The sequence below is a fragment of the Bos indicus genome, chromosome 2 (genome assembly GCF_029378745.1).
Source record: "Bos indicus isolate NIAB-ARS_2022 breed Sahiwal x Tharparkar chromosome 2, NIAB-ARS_B.indTharparkar_mat_pri_1.0, whole genome shotgun sequence".
NCBI classification, from domain to species: Eukaryota; Metazoa; Chordata; class Mammalia; order Artiodactyla; family Bovidae; genus Bos; species Bos indicus.
The window spans coordinates 25942922-25966304 of NC_091761.1; the positions used below are offsets into that span (position 1 = coordinate 25942922).

Genomic DNA, 23383 nt, shown 5'->3' on the forward strand with positions numbered 1-23383 from the left:
GGAAAAGACTCTGATGCTGGGAGGGACTGGGGGCAGGAGGAGAAGGGGACGACAGAGGATGAGATGGCTGGATGGCATCACTGACTCGATGGACATGAGTCTGAGTGAACTCCAGGAGTTGGTGATGGACAGGGAGGCCTGGTGTGCTGCGATTCATGGGGCCGCAAAGAGTCAGACACAACTGAGCGACTGAACTGAACTGAACTGAAAATCACTGCAGATGGTGACTGAAGCCATGAAATTAAAAGACGCTTGCTCCTTGGAAGAAAAGTTATGATCAACCTAGACAGCATATTAAAAAGCAGAGACATTACTTTGCCAACAAAGGTCCGTCTAGTCAAAGCTACAGTTTTTCCAGTAGTCGTGTATGGATGTGAGACTATAAAGAAAGCTGAGCACCAAAGAAGTGATGCTTTTGAACTGTGGTGTTGGAGAAAACTCTTGAGAGTCCCCTGGACTGCAAGGAGATCCAATGAGTCCATTCTAAAGGAAATCAGTCCTGAATATTCTTTGGAGGTACTGATGCTGAAGCTGAGACTCCAATACTCTGGCCACCTGATGCAAAGAGCTGACTCATTTGAAAAGACCCTGATGCTGGGAAAGATTGAAGGCAGGAGGAGAAGGGGATGACAGAGGATGAGATGGTTGCATTGCATCACCGACCCAATGGACATAAGTTTGAGTAAACTCCAGGAGTTGGTGATGGACAGGGAGGCTTGGCATGCTGCAATCCATGGGGTCGCAAAGAGTTGGACACAACTGAGGGACTGAACTGAACTGAACTGATTGCTGTTTCTGAGAACTTGGCTTTATGAAACTGTGACACAGCATTCAGAATAACTGTTGATGTCCAAATCTCCCTTAATTAAAATCTTATCCTATTCTCTGATAAAGGAACTCTACAAGCATCACAATTCTGTACTAATTCTAAAGGCTTCAGGTAGTCAGTGGATATGTGTCTGAGTCCTTTTAAGTCAATGCAAATATTTTACCTTATATTGGTATTTGTCTTTAGAAATGGCTTTTTTCCTTATACCAGTTACAAGATCTCTGAAGCCAGGCACTAAATATTTCTATTCTCATTCATTAATTCAAAAATTATTTCTTCAGCACCTTCTACAAGACTTGTGAAGAGCTCTACAAATGTGTGTGTGTGGTTAGTTGCTCAGTTGTATCCTCTGCAACCCTATGGACTGTAGCTCGCCAGGTTCCTCTGTCCATGGAATTCTCCAGGCAAGAATACTGGAATGGGTTGCCATTCTCTTCTCCAGGGGAGCTTCCCGACCAGGGATCAAACTGAGGTCTCCCACATTGTGGGCAGATTCTTTACTGTCTGAGCCACCAGGGAAGCCCACTCTACAAATAGTAGGTGCTAAAAAAAAAAAGTTTATTGAACATGGTATAATTCACTGGAACTACATTTCAAATGATTCCTACCCTTGCCTTATAGGTGGATCATATCTACTACCTCTTGGCAAACTTCAGTATCACAGATTCTTCTTTCAGTCATCCAAAAAGAAACACTCATTATTCCAAAGAAATAGCAATTGACTGTGAACCATTTTACACAGTTAGTAGAGCACCATAGATGAGCAGAAAATGTCTCATCAAAGCCAAAAATGTTCCTTGATGTGACACTGAAAGCTACCCATGAATCTAATTATAACACTGTCTGTGACTCCTCACTGGAGTCTAAGCTCCCTTAGGGCAGGCACTAAGTCCATTCTATTTACTACTCTAGACCTGGTACTTAGCACAATTTACCTAGCATGTAGTAGACACTCAGTTAATATATGTGAATGAATGAGTGAATATGTGTGGCCTTACATTTATTTAACATGACATCCAATGCCCTTTTAGGAGTAGGCCGCAGCTCACCTCACTTCCCTCCACCGTACCCTGAATTTTATGCTGCTCTCTGGCCATGGCACACTCCCTTCATATTTCAGAATCTTTGCTCAAGCTATTGGAGCCCCAGATTGCAGAGGTGAAGTGGTTAAGACCGTGAGTGCTAGGGTCGGACCACCTGGGATTTTTCTCAGCTCTGTCACTTACTTGGTAGGAAGGCTTGAATGAGTTACTTACCTTCTTAATATTTGGATTTCATCATCCAGAAGGCTGGATGAACATTTATTGAGTTTTGGGAATAAAGCGTTTCTGTTAAATTTACAGTGAATAGAGTTTCAGTGGTGAGTGGAGATGCAGATGTTGCTGGTATAGGGGATTTGATTAGAGCCACATGGAACCCCTAGAAGCCCTACTCGGCCAAGAGTTTTAGTTTAAGCTAAATCACTTGACTCAGTGGTCATCTCTTCAGCATATATTTTGAGATTTACAAAATGTTATTAACTAGAGGTTTTGGCTAATCAGAGTTTTATAGACTATACAATTTTCTATTGCCTAGAACCTTATTAAATGTTGGATTGGATGACTAGAAAAGAAAATAAACTGAGGATGTAAGATTTGAGGGTTTATTTTATTCTTTCCTGTTTATATTCTTAAGATACTATTTTCAAAACAGAGAAATCACAAACACTCAACAGAAAGAAAGAGAAAAAGGAAGGAAGGAGGAAAGGAAGGAAAGAAGGAAGGAGGACTCATAGTACTATATAATTTTATTTACTGTCTTTTTAAAAAACCGATCAGAGATAAGGAAATATATGTAGAAATCCACCTATTTTGCTCTATATTCGCCTCTCTACTCTGGATCAGAAAAGAGTTAATAATATTTAAATACTAACATTTATTGCATGCTAAATCGCTTCAGTCATGTCCAGCTCTTTGTGATCCTATAGACTGTAACCTGCTAGGCTCTTCTGTTCCTGGGATGCTCCAGGCAAGAACACTGGAGTGGGTTGCTGTGCCCTCCTCCAGGGGATCTTTCCAACCCAGGGATAGAAACTGCATCTCTTACATCTCCTGTATTGGCAGGTGGGTTCTATACTACAAGCTTCACCTGGGAAAATACTACTAACATTTATTAAATGCTTACAATGTAGTGGGCACTATGGTAAATGTGTAGAATGAAGTATTTAATACAACATTGTGAGCCATGTCCCCAGTTCACTAAGAAAGAAAATGGTGGCAGAGTATACAGGCCTATGGCCAAAGGTCAGATGCCCACCGTGCAAAGCATCGAGCAGTGATGCTGAGAGCCCATCAACTAGGATGGCCTAATTATAGATTTTGTGGTTATTTCAGGGTTTCTGGTCATATTCAAGGAAGACCACTGAGTAACTGAGGGGCCTGCTCCCTGGCCAAACTGATTGAACCCAATTGATTTTAGATGATGTCTGAATTTTTTAGTCATTTACACACCAAACCAGGTCAACTGCACACAGTTTCCATTGATTACCCAGCAATCATTATCCTTGTGACTAAGCCAAATCTATTCATCTGGAAAACAGTTGATCTGGGTTTTATGTAACTTGAACTGTCCTTATGAAATGTAAAGAATGGAACCACTCTACTAAATGCTCCTTCCCCACTTCCAACTCTCCAGTAAAGTTAAGTGACATTTTATTTAGTTTACTGACATCTCACATGTGCAAGCCAGTAAAGTTCACAATTGTTTCTCCACACAGCTGTGGTTTACAGCTTCTCTTCGCACACAACATGCTGGCACCAGAGCAAAATGATTAACTTTTATATGCTTCTAACATATGGACCAGACTGTTAGAAGCTGGTATTGTGTTCTAAAGAGAAAAATACAGTTTTTATTAACATGACCCAAATTCCTGGGAAAAAAGCATTAAGTTGTGATCCATTTCTAAGCAGGGAGATTATAATTATGATGGCTTTGTTTTCTAACTCACTTGATTTCGAGTGCCTCGAGTTATCTTCCAGTAAGTTGAGGGGTGAGGGAAGATGACCTGAAAGCCCCATTATAAAGAGATTTTGAATTAATAAACTATAAATGGCCTTGAGACTTTTCCTCAATATGAGCTATGAAATAAATGCAAAGAACCTTTCATCTTAAATGGGAACATATTTCTTCTCTATGAATGAGAAGGAATGCTGGTGAGAGAAGCAGAATTCGTTTTTCTTGCATTTTTGACCATTTGAAAAATCAAAGCTGCCATATTTGCTGTACTTCCCAAGATCATTAAAGAAATAAAATGGCCCTAAATTGTACTTCCACTTAAAACTAAAATGTGCATTCACTGTCACAAGTGAGAGCTATGAGAGAAGTAGTATATTAAAATAGACTGAGGAAAGATAGTGGATCTGATTCACAACAGATACTTTCCCAATATTAGAGCCATTATATTATAACTCATCAGAGAAGGTTATTTTAGTTTTTGTTTTTCAAGGACATAGTAGGAACAGGGTCCCTAGAGCTAGGAAAGTATGAGAAACTTTTGGAAATGGATTTAAGAGCCACACTGGAAGATTGCCCTGGAAAAGAAAGACTCAGGGAGAAAATTTTCCGAACAGCATTGCCTCATTGAGTGCCACTTGACTCTTGATCCTCAAGATGCTTTTTGAAGCATCTTACTGGTTTCAGAAGATCTATACATGCGAGCCATCTCTCGGTATTTCTGCAATAAAGACACTTATTGGAATTTCATACTTAGTATTCCCCACACTTTCTACCATGGAAATTTCTTCACATCACACCTCATCACATCTCACAAACCTAAGTTTTATGAAACACATGTTGGAAAACATCGCTCTTGATGCTGATAATATGGGACCTTTCTATCTCGGCAAAGAGAGCCACGGGAACTTTTAACAGGCTTGTGCTGGAGCTCTGCAAATCCAGAACAATGACTTTTCTCACACACTGGGAAATAGGCTGAAGTATGAATGTAATAAAATATTACTTTATGAAGAAAGAAGTATTTATTTTCTTTGGAAGGACGAGCAAGAAGAAGGGCTCTTTGGCATTTCTTCAGTTCTCTTTGAGGGCAGAAATGAGGCGCATCTGTGGCCAGGGCAGCAGCTCTCTGAAGCCATGTTATTCAATGTAGTGGCTGCACTACATGTGAACTGTGTGGCTTGTCCGAAATGAGATGCACCATGAGCAAAAAATACACACCAGACTTCAAAGACTTAGTAAAACAGAAAAAGTAAGGCATCTCAATAATTTTATATTGATTACAATGTTGAATGATAATATTTTGATATCATGAGTAAAGATATATTAGTAAAATTAATGTTTTCTGTGCTGTAGACTAAATGTTTGTGTCCCCCGTCCCCTACACACACAGATTCATACACTAAGTCCGGGCCTCTAATGTGATGATATTTGGCGGTAGGGCCTTTGGGAGTTAATTAGGTGATTCGCAGAAGCAGAGCCCGCATCAATAAGATCTGTTTTCTCATAAAAGAGGCCCTAGAGAGTTCCTTCACCTCTTCGGCCATCTGAAGACACAGTGAGAAGACAGCCAACTATGAACCAGGACATGGTCCCTCGTCAATCATAAACTCTGTTGGTGGCTTGATCTTAGACTTTTCACCCTCTGGAACTGTGAGAACTAAATTTCTGCTGTTTATTAGCCACCCAGTCTCTAATATTTTGTTATAGCAGCCCAAATGGACTAAGGCATGTTTCTTTTTACTTTTTAAAATGTGGCTCCTGTAACATTTTCTTTCCCACTGGACAGCATGGTGCAATAGACCAAAGAACAGAAGAGAGCCCAGTGAGAGCTTTCAAACCACAGTGAAAAAAAGGGAAGTTGCTCAGTCGTGTCCAACTCTTTGCAACCCCATGGACTATAGCCCACCAGGCTCCTCCGTCCATGGGATTTTCCAGGCAAGAATACTGGAGTGGGTTGCCATTTCCTTCTCCAGGAGATCTACCTGACCCAGGACTGAACCCAGGTCTCCCTCCTTGTAGGCAGACTCTTTACCGCCTGAGCCACCAGGGAAGTCAAACCACAGTAACTGCAGACAAAATCTGGCCACGGAGTCACTAGAGGTTGGTCTGTTTGATCTTAAGCTTCCTTCTAATAGAGAGGTTCTTGTTCATGCAAAGCTTTCACTTTGCAGATGGGAAGCTTGTTCAGAGAACTGAATTAAACCCAGTGGATGCAAAGTACCAACTCAGGTGGAGCTCAGCTTGTCTACTGACTTACAATCCATGGCTTGTTACTCCATCACAGCTGCCGCTGCTGCAGCTGCTGCTGCTAAGTCGCTTCAGTTGTGTTTGACTCTGTGTGACCCCAGAGATGGCACCCCACCAGGCTCCGCCGTCCCTGGGATTCTCCAGGCAAGAACACTGGAGTGGGTTGCCATTTCCTTCTCCAAAGCATGAAAGTGAAAAGTGAAAGTGAAGTCGCTCAGTCGTGTCCAACTCTTCGTGACCCATGGACTGCAGCCTACCAGGCTCCTCCATCCATGGGATTTTTCCAGGCAACATTACTGGAGTGGGGTGCCATTGCCTTCTCCACACAGCTGATAGGGTAGAACAAACTGCAGGTAGACTTTTTAAAAGGAAAGAAAATTTTAAGCTGCTTACATGTGAACAAAGAGACAAATGAATAAACAAGCAAAAAGAAAAACAGTACTTGGAGAATACAACTCAAAACCTGAAGGCATTCAGGGAAAAGGAAAACAAAAGAATTTCAAGAGATGCTCTCTTCCTCCCACAACCATACCACACACCCATTTTGTCCTCAACAAGTCTAACAAAGACAACCAGTGATTCTTCTAGACGAGGGCTGAAAACCATTAACAAAGGGAGACGTAGGAAGGTGTCAGGTCTCTCCTGGGATGGTTCAGCTGCTGCCAGGACCCTCTGTAAAGGGTAGAAGGGGACACTGTTCCTCATGGAAACTGACAGCAGAAGCCTTCTGTCCTCCAGCCGGCTGCGGCAGCAATAGAAGGGAGTGTGACTTCACACGCACCCAGAGTCCCCAGGGCAGCGAGGTTTCTAAGAGAAAACATGGATCTCGTGCTTCCCAGCAAAGTACACTCTGTGCTTTAAGCATGAGTGTGCTGCTTGCTTCTGAGAAAGCCCTACCCTGCCCACTCCACATAAGGAAAGGGGCTGGCAATCAATCTCAGCTGGATGTAACTACAAGTCTATCTGCACTTCTCTAGAACCTGAGTCCTAACAGGGCATCACATTTGTCTCTCCAGATTCCAAATCCAGAGCTCTAGATGGAGCTCTGAATTTCACAACTTGTTAAAACAAATCTCTCACGTTGGTGGGCTCCCTGTCAGCACCATAAATCAGGACGACTCACACACATTTCTGATGTGTTTCAAGTGCTCTCAAGACCATGAGGGAAATCCGTTCTCAAAGTACACTCCCTGCCTGAACAGACAGACTCTCCTGAGCATCTCCCATGTGCCCAGCACCTCTCTAGGAGCTAGAAAGAGGAGTCTACTAAATGGACAAAATCCTATCCTCATGAAACTTACACCCAGGGATTTCAGTGTATTGGGGATAAACAAGAAACAGCTCCACTTTTCCCTGTTACGTCCCCATCCATGCTGTTACCTCTCCTTTCTTTGAGGATGGCAGCTCCCTTAACTATATTTTAGCTCCACGTCACAGATTTTCTGTTATTAGAGATTACTTTTGGACTTGAAGATTCCTTCTTATTTGTTTTTGACCTTTAAAATCACCTCAAGTCAAAGCTTTTTTTCCCACTGCCCCTTTCCCTCCAGGCTGGATACCTCCAGGACTTGAAGGAGGCCTGTCTCCCTTAAGTCTGCTCTGAACTGGCTGCTCTGGTGTGGGAGGAGGGATGAAGGAAAGGAGAACGGGCAGAGATCTCTTTGACTGGGTGAGGCTGTAAACTCTCTCTGGGTAAACAGAATAGTCCCTGGGCTTTGTAGGAAAAAGTGGTGGCCTCACATGCCCCCTGGTAAGGGGGCTAATATGAAACAGCTCCTGCAACAATTAGTGATTCTACTGCTGCTGCTGCTGCTAAGTCGCTTCAGTCGTGTCTGACTCTGTGCGACCCCATAGACGGCAGCCCACCAGGTTCCCCTGTCCATGCGATTTTCCAGGCAAGAGTACTGGAGTGGGTTGCCATTGCCTTCTCCAATTAGTGATCTGCTATGGGCTAAATTGCTGGCACCCCACTCCAGTACTCTTGCCTGGAAAACCCCATGGATGGAGGAGCCTGATGGGCTGCAGTCCATGGCGTCGCTAAGAGTCAAAACATCACTGAGTGACTTCACTTTCACTTTTCACTTTCATGCATTGGAGAAGGACATGGCAACCCACTCCAGTGTTCTTGCCTGGAGAATCCCAGGGACGGGGGAGCCTGGTGGGCTGCCGTCTATGGGTCGCACAGGGTCGGACACGACTGAAGCAACTTAGCAGCAGCGGCATGGGCTAAATTGTAGCCCCCCTCCTGCACACTGAGTTCATATGTTCAAGTCCTAACGCTCAGTCCCTCGGAAGGTGACCACCTTTGGACATAGAACCTTTAAAAGGTGATTCAGGGCAAATGAAGTCATACAGGTGGGTCTCAATCCAAGATGACCGGCATCCTTATAAGAGGACACAGACAGTGTACACACAGACCAAGGCGTGACCATGTGAGAGCCCTGAGAAGGCAGAAAACTACAAGCCAAAGAGAGAGGTCTCAGAAGAAACCAAACCTGCACACATCTTGATCGTGAACATCTACCCTCCATAATTGTGAGACAGTACCTTTAAGTTATGTTTTGTCTGTGGTGCCCCGTTATGTCAGCCCTAGGAAACTAACACAGATTAGAAGTCAAGAATTGGATTTTACCTTTAGATTTTCTACCGTGCAGGAGTTAGTGAGTTATTTGACAAATATTTACTAGGACTCACTATGCATTAGGAAAGGAGGGTAGGGGGCAGGTCATAGAAGAGAGACAGACAAGATTATGTCAGCTCCTGATGGAGACAATTAAACAGGGTGTCATGACAGAGTGGGTGGGGAAGCAGGGGGCTCTCATCCATTGGGTAGACAGAGGAGGCCTCTCTTTGGTAGTGACGTTTAAGCTAAATTCTGGATCACAAGGATAGATCTGTAAAGATCTGGGCAAAGAATGTCCCAGGCAGAGTGAGCAGCGGGTGCTGAGTCAGGAAAAGGCTTGGACTGTCTGAGGAACAGAATGAAGGCAGAGAGGGAGGGAAAGAGTTCAAGAAGATGGGGACTTTACGTTAAGAGTTTCAGGTAAGCAAAGGAGTCTGGATTTTATTTTAGGTGTGATGAGGAGCCATGGGAGGCTTTAAGCAGGGCGGTGACATCATCACATTTCTATTCCTAGGAAGACGACTGTTTAGCTGTCAGGCTGGGTGAGGAGAGAGCAGAAGCAGAGTTTGGTTAGGAGATGCAGGAGAGAGGGGCTGTAGAGGCACCGCCTTGCTCTCTGACTTCATCTTCACCTGACATTCTCTGTGTGACTCTGTCCAAATTTTCCTTTTTAATAAGGACACCAGTCATACTGGCATAGGGCCCATCTTGGTGACTCCATTTTACCTCAATTGCTTCTGCAAGGGCCCTATTTCCAAACAGAGTCACATCCTGATGAACTAGGAGTTTGGATTTCAACATACATATTTTTGGGGAGGGAGACACAATTCAACCCATAACAAGCAGTCAAAAAGACAGAAGATACTATGTTGATGAGGATGACCACATTAAGAGGAATAAATAGCTGATGCAGAAGAGAGGAGAAATAATTGCGGGATGAAAGCCCTTGTGAAGGTGAGGAAGGGAATGAAGAGGCAAACAGAGAGTCGCTTGTAATGACAGTAAGGATGGTTCAGTCATTTAGATTAGCAGGAAAACAAAATGGGAACAGACGCAGGAAGATGGGTAGATTTGGTTCAACCATCCATTCATTTACTCAGCAAATACATAGAGAGTGGCTACCATATACTAGGTATTGCTAAAACTTTGAAGAGACAGTAATGGACAAACCAGACAAAATTCCTGCTATCTAGATACTTACTTTATACTGGAGGAAGACAGACAATAAACAAGTAAATTATATCTAGTAAGTTAGGTCGTGATAAGTGCTAAGGAAAAAGATAAAACAGGAAATGGATTTATAAGTATTCAGTAGGTTGAAATTTTTTACCAAGGTAGCCAGGGAAAGTAGATTTTGAGAAAAGACCTGAAGAAAGTGCAATGGGTATGGGTATGTCTTGGGGGAAATATCCACACAGAGGGGATAGCAAGTGAAAGGGCACCTACATAATAACCACAGCCAGCACCATACTTAACAGTGAAAGAGTGGATGCTCTACCCCAAGATCCAGAACAAAGCAAGACGTTTCCTCTCACCCCTTCCATCCAGCTATATACTGAAAGTCATAGCCAAACAAGGCAAGAAAAAGAAATGAATGGTGTAAGATTGGAAAGAAAAATAAAGAAGGGTTCTCATTAACAGATAACATGACTGTCTATGTAGAAACCCCAAGAAATCTGCAAAAACAAAATCAAACAGAACTCCTAGAACTAACAAGTGAGTTTAGCAAGGTCCTTTAAGACAAGGTCAATCCACAAAATCCTATGGTAGAATAGAACAATGCTGCTGCTGCTGCTGCTAAGTCGCTTCAGTCGTGTCCGACTCTGTGCGACCCCATAGATGACAGCCCACCAGGCTCCCCCGTCCCTGGGATTCTCCAGGCAAGAACACTGGAGTGGGTTGCCATTTCCTTCTCCAATGCATGAAAGTGAAAAGTGAAAGTAAAGTCTCTCAGTCGTGTCTGACTCTTAGTGACCCCATGGACTGCAGCCTACCAGGCTCCTCCATCCATGGGATTTTCCAGGCAAGAGTACTGGAGTGGGGTGCCGTTGCCTTCTCCGAATAGAACAATACTAGTTCCCAAAACTGAAATACTGAGATATAAATCTAACAAAACATGTACAAGATCTGCATGTGAAAACAAAATACTAATTAAAGAAATCAAAGAGAATCCAAATAAACAGACATGGTGTGTTCATAGACTGAAAGACTCATTGTAGTAAACATAAAAATTCTTCCTGAATTGACCCATAGATTTCATGCAACAGCAATCAGAATCCCAGTAGGCCTTTCTATAGATATAGATAAGCTGTTTTTAAAGTTTACATGTAAAGACAAACAAACTGGAATAGCCAAAAAGTTTTTGAAAAAGAAGAATAAATCCGAGGCAATCACACTATGTGCTCCTAAGATTTACTGTAAAGCTATGAGTGAAGACATTGTGGCATCCATGAGTTAGACACATACCAATGAAACAGACCCACACACATAACCAATTGGTTTTCGACAAATGTAAAAGCAAGCAGTGGAGAAGACAGTCATTTCAATAAAAATGGTTTTGGAATAACTAGACATATTTATGAAAAAAAAAAAAACAAGTCTCTATCTCACACCTTATATAAAAAATAACTCATGCTAGATCTAAACGTAGAATGTGAAAGTATTTATTGAGCATCTCTTCACACAGAGCTCCACATAGACTCCTTGGGGCACCCTGGTTCTCTCTAATTAGTCTTTAACACCCTATTTAAGTTTTCCTTTCTCACCCTAAAGCTGTCCCTGCAGAAGTCCACCTTGCCCCCCACCCTGAGCATTTCGGATCAGCATCAGGAGACCACTATTGTTCTTCCATTTGCTTCCCCTTCCCTGTTGGCTCAGCTGGTAAAGAATCCACCTGCAATGCGGGAGACCTGGGTTCAATCCCAGGGTTGGGAAGATCCCCCGGAGAAGGGAACAGCTACCCACTCCGGTATTCTGGCCTGGACACAACTGAGCAACTTTCGCTTCATTTCACTTCTCTCTCTGCCCCGAGTCCTTTCCTCTTTGTCCTGTTCACTTATTCACCCCCCGCCACCTCCCCTCACTTCTAGGGCTGTACACCCTGGTGCAGAATGCCTCATTACACCAGACTGTTCAATTTTCTCTAGTCTATTAGGGGGGGCGGGAAATCTCTTCCAAGAAGCCTTTCTTAGTTAAGAGAACCCTTTCCCTACTCTGACTCATGATATTTCCATGACTTTTCCTTCTATTTTTACCTGTATAGATAAGTGCCTATATGCACCCCCCATATATTGCTGCACACAGGATGTTGTGCATCCTTTATACATTTTAGGACTTAGCACTCTTTCTCTGTCAGCCTATTCTGGCTGGGATTTTCTTTTATTCCTTCTAAAAAGCACCTATGCATAGCACCATATCTATTAATAGAAAGATGGTAAATATATATTATCGGTTGACTGAGATGCACTCCCAAATTAGAAGAAAAAGGCAGGTCTCTGTTCGAGGAGGAAATGAGTCAGCAGGGCTCCCGAACAGGGTTGGCTTATTCGGGCCTTCCTCCATTTCAGGAAGGGCCAAGCACTGTCCACGTCTGTGACTTGGAACTTTGTCACCTAGAGTCAGTTCATCTTGCCAGACTCATACGCTGAACTGCCAGAATGGAAAAAGAGCCAGAAGTGGAAAATGAGAACTCTGAGAGATGGTTACAAAAAGGCGTCCCCTTACGACCTTAATGCTGTTAATTTGGGGAGTTACAGAATCAGGATCAGGCAATTCACAGCAAGGATTTCAGCAGGGTATTACAAAGCTCTGCAGATACAATGGGGGGGCTCGTCTTGTCCCCTCTCCAAATTATAAGGGGAGCCAATGAAGTCAAGATAGAATTTACCATTGATTTTTACTTGCATATTCCAAGAGAGGAAACCTCAGAACCCTCAGAGAGAAGGCAACAGTATAAAAAAACTCAGTTCCAGATTTTGAAGCAAAACCAGACTCTGAGGCTCAGAGAATAACTCTCTAGTTTTACTCTTGTTTTTTTTTTTTCCCCTAGCTTCTCCAAAGTTCCTAATTCTTTTAAAACCCCAAACTCCCATTTGAAAATCAAAATTCATGATTCAAAGACAGAAATGGATTTTTCAAGTTCTTTTTGAAACCTCCTCTTCTCTTTCCTCCCCTGAGCCTTTTGAACTTTTCTCTAGTTTATTTGTAGCAAGTGGAATATTCCCCAAACAGGAAAATAGGCCATGAAACCATGTTATAACATCTTTCCTTTTAATGTTTTTCTACCTGGATCATTAGTTTGAAAAGTCCCAGCTGAAGGGTTGGAAAGCAGTGTTGCTGCCACAACAAATTTTCACATATAAAGTCTTCAGAGAATTTCTTATCAAAAGGAAGGATTACAAAGAAAATTTTATCACGTCTGAAGTGGCCAAAGAGTGGTTGCAAAAGCAAAGAGGGGAAGAGAGAGGATCCTTACTGACTATAGCTGCCTGTTTATCTGATGGTCACTGGGCATCTCAGAACAAGAAGGCACCCATCAGGCAGAGGTGATTCCACACCAGGCACAGCTGGGTGCCCACAGAAACAGCTGCTGGGAAGGGCACTGCAGCAACCTGGGAGGAGCTGAGGACCCTGAACCTCATGATCTCATGCTCCATGTTTTATAACCTTTTCAGTGAACAGGAAGGTGGGTGCAGGAGAAAGGAAAATGCCAACTGGAGTACTCTCTCTGATTTTATATTATAGTTTTACACAAACACACCCAGAGGTTAATCCTCTTAACCTTGATAAGAGATTAAACCAAGTGCTGATACTTCTGTTTGAAATACACTAATGAAGGGATTGTCACCCGCCCAGCAGTCCTGGGAGAGGAGGCATTTTAAGATACCATCTCTTGGCTCAGAGGTTAAAGCATCTGCCTACAATGCGGGAAACCCAGGTTGGATCTCTGGGTCGGGAAGATCCCCTGGAGAAGGAAATGGTAACCCACTCCAGTATTCTTGCCTGGAGAATCCCATGGACGGAGAAGCCTGGTAGGCTATAGTCCACGGGGTCCCAAAGAGTTGGACACGACTGAGCGACTTCACTTTCACTTTCTCTATCCTTTGGGGGAAACAAGTATTATTATGAAATTGATTGCATGTGTAAAAAAGTATCTAAAATATAAACGTACAGCATAATGAATATTATAAAGCCAATATCCATGTAGTCACCACCAAGACCAGGAACCAGAGTATTGCCAAACTCCCCTTGGCAGTCTCTCTTCTTGAAACTGAGGAGCCAAACGCTGGACCTCTTTTTAAAGTGTGGGGTTAATAGCCTCCAAGGCTTCCAATCTTTGACCTTTCTCCTTCCTCTCTGTAGTTCATCCCCTAAAAGAAATTCGTAAAGTAATTGCCCATAATATCTATGCTCATTGAACTAATGCCCCCTTTAAGTGTTTCAAGAAGGATAAATAAAAATTTAAATGACCAAGAAAATAGTTTCTCACGCACTGAAAATACTAGCATATTTTCTTGCAAGGGAAGCTCCCTGGTAGCTCCATCAGTAAAGAATCTGCCTACAATGTAAGGGACCCAGGTTTGATTCCTGGGTCAGGAAGATCCTCTGGAGAAGGGAATAGCAAACCACTCTAGTATTCTTGCCTGGAAAATTCCATGAATAGAGGAGCCTGGTGAGCTACAGTCCATGGGGTTCAAAGAGTCGGACACGACTGAACGACTAACACATATATATTCTCTTGCAAAATGCTAGGATGTGTGGGATCTCGCTTCCAGCCCCAATGCTGAGATGGACAGCCACACTGCCCTTCCTAAAGGGTATGTGCTGGAAATAAGCGTTTGTATTTTTAGCAAACACAATACAACCTTTTCTGTCCAGTTGGGTTTTTCTACTTTCAAGGGATGTAATATAGTAAAACCAAAAAGTATAGAATGTGACACTTTTAAACTTTAGAAGCTTAATTAACGTTCAGACTTTCAACAGAGAATATACAATCTCTTTAAAACTGAGATTTGAAGGCAAATATTGTCATAATGAGATAAATTAGTGCTCAATTCTAGGTAGAAAGTGAAGGTAAAAGAAAGTTCCAGTTGCCTTTAGGACAAAGCCACATTATATTCCAATTTACTGCCTATACAGTGCCTTATTTATTAGCAACTCTTCAATGAATGTTTGTTGATTGAAGGTATTTTTTCCATGAATAATTTCAGAAAAAGAAAACAGAATCGTGCTTACTAAAGTTTTCATAATTATACTCAAAATGTGGAGAAAAGCAAAGCTAAGGATTTCAAAAGAAATTATTATGCATAATATACAACTCAAGAATACAAGGAAGCTTGTCAGGAAAACATGTTTGTTCTCGTCTCAGTTCTCTCTTTTGTTTCCTCCAGGTGGTGTAGGGTGCAGTTTCAAGGCAAGATTCAGAAGGTTATAAGACAGGAGGAAAGTTGTTTCAGAGAAAAGCAAAAAGAAGCAGAGGATATCTCTTTGTTTTTGTTCCTCCCCAGCTTTTAGGAGATCACGGGCAGCAGTGGCTGCTGCAGAGCATGACTTCTGGCACAGCGCCACCCAGTGGCCAAGACTTGAACTTGTTTTTATTTTGCCAAAGATTGAAAAATTTGAAATTCCAAAATTGTCAATGGATTTGACAAGTCATTACTCTTATATACAGGAGGGTATAAATGCTAGCTAACAAGTCACTTGATATATTTTATTTCAAAGAGGATGTCTCCTATTAAAAAATGGCTGCCTCTTTGACTCTGCAGAGTCACCTAGTGAGCATACCCCTCAGTCTCTGGTGAGGGAGCCCCAGCTCAGCCCACAGCTGCCCACTCTCCCAGGAGTTGATAATAAAACCAAATCCTGGCTGTTTCCAAGGGAGGTCTGGAGAAGAAGCTGGAGGGCAGCCTTCGGGGGGGCACTCTACTATTCTTAAGGGAGCATGTTTAAAAAAAGTTAAAAGCTGGTTTCAAAGTAAAGATGAAGCAAAGGTTGTAGACTGTGACTTTTTTCTTAAGTAAGCTTTTCTTTCTTGCGCACGTTGCTAAAATTCAGACCTGGCAACCACTCTCTTTTAGCTTGCATAGGCTCCGAGCTAGACACAATGCCAATGATCAGACAAGGGACACGAAAAGAAAAAGAAATTATGAACAATGATAAAGAGGTTCTCTGCCTCCTTTTTTAAAAGTAGCTGTTTCCAGACATAGCCTCAAAAACATAAGGCCCTTGAGAGGAGAGCTATGGGAAGCTCAAGTCTGTTGCCCAGCCAACAGCAGCAGAATCCCAGATAAATCAAAGGCGCGTGACCCAGTTAGAACCTATTGGGTAAAACAGTAAAGACTAGGATGGTCCATCTTTTGGCCTCCTAATCCTGAATGAGGCCCGACTTAACAACTACACAGAAGCTGACTCTAAGGAGACAAAGGCTGTGAATATAGGCCAGTGACACATCTGTTCCAAGTTGGTTAGAAACAGTGGTGGGCTTAGTCGATGACTAAGTGGGAAGTTGGACCAGGTAACTTTTCAGGACTGCCTGACTGGATGACTCTGATTGACCCCAGTCCCATTACTTGAAATCATACATAAATAGAAATAATCTTCTCAATAATTCTAGGTAAACCAAGACCATCCTAAAGCATTTAGCATGAACCAATGGCACCCCACTCCAGTACTCTTGCCTGGAAAATCCCATGGACAGAGGAGCCTGGTAGGCTGCAGTCCGTGGGGTTGCTAGGAATCAGATACGACTGAACGACTTCACTTTCACTTTTCACTTCCATGCATTGGAGAAGGAAATGGCAACCTACTCCAGTATTCTTGCCTGGAGGATCCCAGGGATAGGGGAGCCTGGTGGGCTGCCATTTGTGGGGTCACACATAGTCGGACACGACTGAAGTGACTTAGCAGCAGCATGGGCTTCCCTTGTAGCTCAGTCGGTTAAGAATCTGCCTGCAGTGCAGGAGACCTGGGTTCGATCCCTGGGTTGGGAAGATCCCCTGGAGAAGTAAATGGCAACCCACTCCAATATCCTTGCCTGGAAAATCTCATGGACAGAGGAGCCTGGTGGGCTGCAGTCCATGGGGTCACAAAGAGTCGGGCATGACTGAGCGACTAACACTTACTTACTTATGATAATATAAACTATGGGCTTCCCTGGTGGCGCTAGTGGTAAAGAATCCACCTGCCAATGCAGGAGACATAAGAGACATAGGTTCAAATCCTGTGTCAGGAAGATCCCTTGGAGGAGGGCATGGCAACCCACTCCAGTATTCTTGCCTGGAGAAGTCCATGGATAAGGGAGCCTAGAGGGCTATGGTCCATGGGGTCGCAAAGAGTTGGACATGACTGAGTGACTGAGTGCATAATAATACATGTTTTTATTTTTATTTTTTTTATTGGCCACACAATGTGGCTTGCAGGATTATAGTTCCCTACCCAGGGATCAAACCCGTGCCCACTGCAGGAGAAGCATGGAGCCCTGACCACTGCACCGCCAGGAAAGTCCCAACAAGCACTTCTATAAATGGAAGAATGAAAGGAATCATGCAGAGAAAATGAGAAGTCTAAAAACTGATGCTATGGAAAGTGCGTGTGTACACACATGTATATATAGGCTGATGCTGTGCAGTTAAATGCAAAAGAAATAATCACTTTCTTTTTCTTGAACTCAGGTGAATAGACTTTTACCCCTGCTCAAATTTCAAAATGTTAGTAGCACTGCCATGGTGGTATTTAGACATGAGCGAGAAAACCCCAGCAAGGCTTGTAGAAGCATGAGGCAGGCCTAGGGCTGTCAGAGACGTTACAAGTACCCAGTTTTTTGTTGTTGTTGTTGATTGTTGTCTTTTTAAAATTTTTAATTTATTCTTTGTGGTCATGCCACATTGCATGAAGGATCTTAGTTCCCTGACCAGTGGCATCATGGTGTCCCAACCACTGGACCACCAGGGAAGTCCCTCCAGTACCTGTTTTAGTCAAAGGGATTGAGAAGAGTTGCTGGAGAAGCTGGTTTTCTGATGCCCTCAGTATGACCACCACATCAGCAGGGAGAGTGTCTCTGTTTTTCTCAAGAACCCCAGAAGCATCATATAATACCTGCAACATAAAGAGCAAATCACAAGTGAGCCAATACTGTCCCCATCACAGTGTTGCCAGGCAACACTGGCATTGCCTGAGGTCAGTCATTAATCGATCTCTGTATAGAATTCATCTTTACATAGCCATGCTTTTAAACCTAGGCCACCAGATAAGGGGGACAATTGAAATTTTTGAGAGGCCAGTTTATCTTAACTCCTTGTTCAACTATTCTTTGATGAAGAGAGTCCTATCAAAGATAAATCACTTCAGAATAATTATATTGGCCACTCACAATATGAGAAGCATCCATCTGATGAGGTTAACACTGCTATTGCCTCCATTTCACTGTGGGCAAACAGAAGCTTAGAGAGAGGCTGAATCATGTGGCCACGGCCACACATGTCACCAGGGTGGGCAGGCATCCCAGCCCGGGCAGATTGGCTCCATGCCTATACACATTTCACCCTCGCTGCTTCCCAAGGTGCTTGTGGCACCTGAGTGGTGGCTCAGGGGCTCTGAGCATTCTTGGTTCTCAGGGCAAAGGACATTTAGATCAGAGACTTTTTAAGGGATGCTCCAAAGAAATGAATTCAAGAAAGGACACAGAGCCCAGAAGGAAAAAGATCTTTTCTTTTTCCTTTTAAAATTAAGAAAGAACAAGAGGGAAGAAGAGTGGTAGTTAGAAAATAGGTGTAAAAGGACAGAGATGGGAAGAGAGGTGCAAAGAAGGGGACGAGAATGGAAGGCAGGAGAGAGGAGAAGAATGGGGACCGGGGATCAGGGTGGATGTCTTGTGCAGTCAGCCTCCAACACTAGGGTAAATGAAGTTTTTAGGAGGGAAAACTGGATTGCAATTTCTAGCCAAGATCCAAGATAGATGCTGTCATGTATTATGTGAAGACAAAAACAATCTCTTCACTTATATTAAATTGCCTTTCAAACAACATTCAGGCAAAATTAATTTCCATGCCATAATATGAATGTGAAAAATAATTTCAACAAATCTTAAATCAACAATATAACCCAGAATGCCTTTTATTGAACTCCTACCCATTTTCTGGGCCCAGGGCCTCAGCAGACCCTGCCGGAACCAATTAGCCATAATTCACATGGCTCCTTAGAGAGTAACATGAGCAATGAATTGTTGGCTACAGGAGGAGGGGATTTCCTGAATCACTCACTAACCTCGTTCAGGAACTTGAAACTGAGACTGAAGAATAATGGATGAAAAGTGAAAATTTCAGTTAATGTTGTAAAACCTTAACATCTGGATGATGAAGTGAATTTCCCCCCCTTTTTATCTAGACACTTTTGGTGCCCTGTAGACATATGCTTGTGCTACAAAGTGCTAAAAATTGAGCCCCACTGTGATATTAACCCTCCTTCGTTGCCTACACATCTCCAAATTACTTTTGAATGTGAGCATTCACCACTAAACGCTGCAAAAGCCATCATGTTTTCTCCCTGGAGAGCTGTCACTTCTAGGCCAAACCTCAGGTGAGAAGCAGATGGCAGCTCTGTGGGCCACCCCAGTGAGAAATTGCTTTTTTGCCAGGGGCTACTTTCCATGAGCAATACCACTGAGAAGATTTAAGAATTATGATTAGGTATTCAAGAAGAATTAAAAGGAGAAAGAAATCTGCAAGCAATTTCATGAATGCCACAGAGTACTGTGGACCCTTGTTCCTTGTCAAAATTCAGATTTAATAACTCACCTTTCCAGCATAGTGCTGAATGCCAAAGCACAGCTCCATTCCTTTGGGCCTCCAGAAGTATTTGCATCGAAGATTATCTTCAAATTTATCTGTGTGGATTTTCATGTTTAAAAGTTACAATGGGAACTCTTTGGTCCTTTAGACAAAAATACGCTCCTCAAATCATGACGACTCAGAATAAGGAACTTCAGAGTAGCCTGAAATTATTCTTATTTGTACAGTGATGGAGAAAGGTCCCCTCCCCACCCCCCTACATGATGGGCATTTACATTCAAGTTCTCATCTAGCTGTTTCATGTTGTCTTTTGTGTCAAGCTGATCTCGATGATACCATGTTCTTCTCTGAGAACTCCAAGAATAAACACTGATGACACCAGAAAACCAACCAATTAGCTTTAGAACCATGAAGATACTCCATGGAAGGCAAATAATCCTGGTTTATATTCCTCTTGACAACTTGCGACAATTTTATAGCTAAAAGGAAGTCAAAGGTGGCACTCTCAACTCCTAGAAGCGAATCTCTTCCACAAATCAATTTTCCATCTGGGAAAAAGGCTCGAAACTTCCTCTCCATCCCTCTCCAGATAATGTTGCTGCTGTGGTCAAGGATGGCCTACTCTGTGTGAGGAACCGTGCTAAGCAGTAAAGGGATGCAGCGGTCGGACTTTGTTGCCCAAGGATCTCACAGAGTGAGAGATGGGTCACACGCAACGCTGAAGACTGATGAGCAGGAGGAGATGGAGAGGTATGGGGGTAAGTACAGAGGACTCCAAATGCTAGAAGGAGATGTTTTACCATCACTCCACAGACAGTGGTAATTTAATGAAAAGGTAGCTTTACAAAAACTGTATTAGGTGGGATGTCCAGCATAAAATATGAGCCAGGAAGCCAGAACATCAGCAGGGCTTCTATACAAGGTTGTACTAAAAATGGCTGGAGGTCCAGATAGAGATATGAGAGAAGGGCATGAAAAAGGAGGGGTATCAAGTGTTGGTCATGGAAAATAAGGGGAACAGAATGTGTAAAATGATACTGACATAGGGTAAAGGTAATTTGCTTTACAGGAACAGGAAAGTGAGGAGAGTTTGAGAAATGGTGACGGGTTTGCTTTAACACACAAATCCTACCAGGATGTGTTCTGAATATTTCAATTTATTAAAAGCAGAGTCTCTATTTTCACAATCGCCAGGTAGCCAAAATACACAGGAAGGATTCCATAAACCATTTGATGATATGAGCCAAATAGCCAAGTTCTCTTCTGCACATAAGTATGCCTTTTCTAAAAGGTACCTACCAACCAGGGTCTGGTCCGTTGCCTGAGGAAACCGGCTTTCCTCATCCAGAAGTGCAAGCAGTCCCAGGGGTTTCTGGAGGAACATATCCAGGAGGGGGCGATTGTCCTCGTACTCCACGGGGGTAGCGTCAATGCCCTCGTTCTGATACTCCATCTGGAAGGAAATGGATCGTGAATCACTCCAGCCCAGTACTGGCCTAGGTACCACCAGGCTGCATGCACTTTCTCTGTCTGGCAACACTGAACAGGGTCTGTTTTATGTGAGTAGGACAAGGCTTTTCTGCATCCAGCACTGTTGAAGCTCAGGATTTAAGACTGACCTATAGGGAGCCTATGGCAGGTGGTAAGGTTGGCAACAGAACCTTGGCTCTCTGTCTCTCTCTGTCTCTCAGACATGTACTTGGTAACTTAAATTGAGAAGCTGATGTAGAAAGGAAGGGAAGCTGAAAATTTTTTATTCTGGTGACAAGTTTGGTTGAAACCAGGAGGAAAGCAGATTTCTGTCTTCTGCAAAGGAATCATCTTGAACTAAAAAAAAACTAAAAAGAACTCCAGATTTCCTGGGAAAATAAATGGAAGTAAACTGGATTGAAACAAGGTCTGTTTTGTACAAGATGGGTGGGGGAGGAGTGCATTGTGGATTTGTCCAGTTTCCATGATAAAACCAATATCGGTGTTTTTAGTCCATGACTTTGTCTTTATCTAACCTAGCAGTTTAATGGGTTCCTTGCTCTTGCATTAAAACAAGGAGTTTAGTCAGAATGTTTAGTTTTTACAACTATATACTCTCTCCTCATACAGGAGAGTCTTGGGGTTGGGTTCAGGTCGAGGTGGAGGATAAGGGCCCCAGACCTTGGGTCCGCTAGCTTTACATCCTGTTTTATTTGCCATTAGACTCATGGGGGGGAAGATTTCCATGTTGAGAAAACCAAGAACGTATCTTACTCCTTGCTGAAGATACCAATCCACTTCTGGTGGGGTCTAATATGCAGGAGACAGGGGATTCATATGGTCAGTGAGAGAGTTGGAAACCAAGAACCTTATCCTGAGTTCCAGATCATCCGGTATCATTTGGGACGTGATCACAAATATTTTTAGTTAAATAAAGCAGAAGAGAATGCAGCATTTTGGGCAATGCATATGAATCAGTTTGGAAACAGCATTTAAATAATTGGCTTGTCATCAGCTTCACTCAAGGGAGGAAATGTACCTTTCCACAGAAATCAAGACCTCTTTTTATCAAACTACATTTAGATTGTCGAGTTATTTTGACAGGACTGCCTCATCAGTGGTTTTTCTTTGGAGTCTTTGACCTGTTAACCTCACTAACAAGGTTTCTGCTTCAAACTCTGGGCAGCCTGCAGGCACGTTCCCCACCAGGTCCAGGGCCTTCAGAGTTCACTGTTACCTGCTCGAGAGCAAAAACATGCTGATTGAAATAGTACTGAATTTGCTCATTGGCGATGTTTATGCAGAGCTGCTCAAATGAATTTCTCTGAAAGTTTTCGAATCCAAAAATGTCCAAGATCCCCACATTCATACCATCGTCTGCAGTACTGCATGAGAGAGAAGAATAAAACCTTTTAGAGAAGGAAACAGCAGTCTCAGGGCAGTGAGACTGACTACATTTTTATCTACACATGTAGCTACTCAGGGCAAGCGGCATCCTGCCGCCTTTCAGAAAGGAACAGTCTCTGTGTTAAACAGTTGGTTTCCTAAGCCTTTCAACAGTACCTCCAACTTCTCTTATTTTAAGCAGCAAAATTTCAAATTTTCCTCAGAAACTCCATCTATAGAGAGATTAAAGAGGAGCCACCCTATTTGAAGGGGTTGGAACTGCTGCTCATTTATTCTTCTACTTTCTCACCCACAAGGCTTAGTTAGAAGAAGACTCTAGAATTTGATACTGTCAGTTCCTCCACAGTCTAGAAAACACTAATGCTTAGCACAGATAAAGCTGTAGAAGTAGCAATACTGTGAGATTTCTGTGCTTTAACACTTCTCATGAAATGTCTCAGTTGATTCTAAAAACAGCAGCAGCAGGAGGATATTATTCTCATTTTACAGATGAGGAAACTATGACTTAGGATGTGCACAGATGAAGCTATGGAGTCCGGATGCAAACCCAGTTTGCCCAGCTCCCAGCTAAGCTTGTTCTTTTAAACACCATAATGCAGTGGCTCTGTAATCATGAGCCTCTCCAGTGTAAATACACCATCTTTTAAAGGAGATGCCCTGAGATCTTCATTAAAGAAAACCCAAGAGAAGACCAAATGCTTCCTCTTGGAAATTCTAGGAGACACTGGGGTCAATGACAGCCCTCCTCAAGGTCTCTGCCCGTCGGGGAACTTGCCATATGTTTTTGTCTGGCTGCAGGAGCGTGTTGATGCGATTTACAATCCAGCTGAAAAGCCTCCCGTACAGGCCTTTCGACATGGCGTCTCTGACGTCCGAGGCCCTGTCCACAGTGTTGGCGCGGATGATGGTCTCACCCCGAGTGACCACACAGTGTGAGGTGAGAGCCTCCTGGAGCTCTTCAGGGCTGATGCAGAGAACCGAGGCAGCTAGAAGAGAGGGTGAGGATAATGCTGGAGGAGGTAGACATCC

General features: G+C 43.0%; 1 protein-coding gene across 11 annotated transcripts in view; it reads right to left on the minus strand.

Annotated features, from left to right (window-relative positions):
* Positions 1 to 23383, minus strand: part of MYO3B (myosin IIIB) — a 486811-nt gene that overhangs the window by 228850 nt on the left and 234578 nt on the right. For all 11 annotated transcript variants that reach the window (XR_011570836.1, XM_070803483.1, XM_070803516.1 and 8 more), the window contains 5 exons: positions 23130 to 23340; positions 22185 to 22332; positions 20777 to 20930; positions 19484 to 19572; positions 17657 to 17786 (listed from right to left, as the gene is read on the minus strand). Coding sequence is in view for 10 of the 11 variants with exons in the window: in XM_070803483.1 (XP_070659584.1) it covers positions 17657 to 17786; positions 19484 to 19572; positions 20777 to 20930; positions 22185 to 22332; positions 23130 to 23340 (732 nt within the window). In the remaining variant the exon portion in view is untranslated. The remainder of the gene's footprint in view (positions 1 to 17656; positions 17787 to 19483; positions 19573 to 20776; positions 20931 to 22184; positions 22333 to 23129; positions 23341 to 23383) is intronic.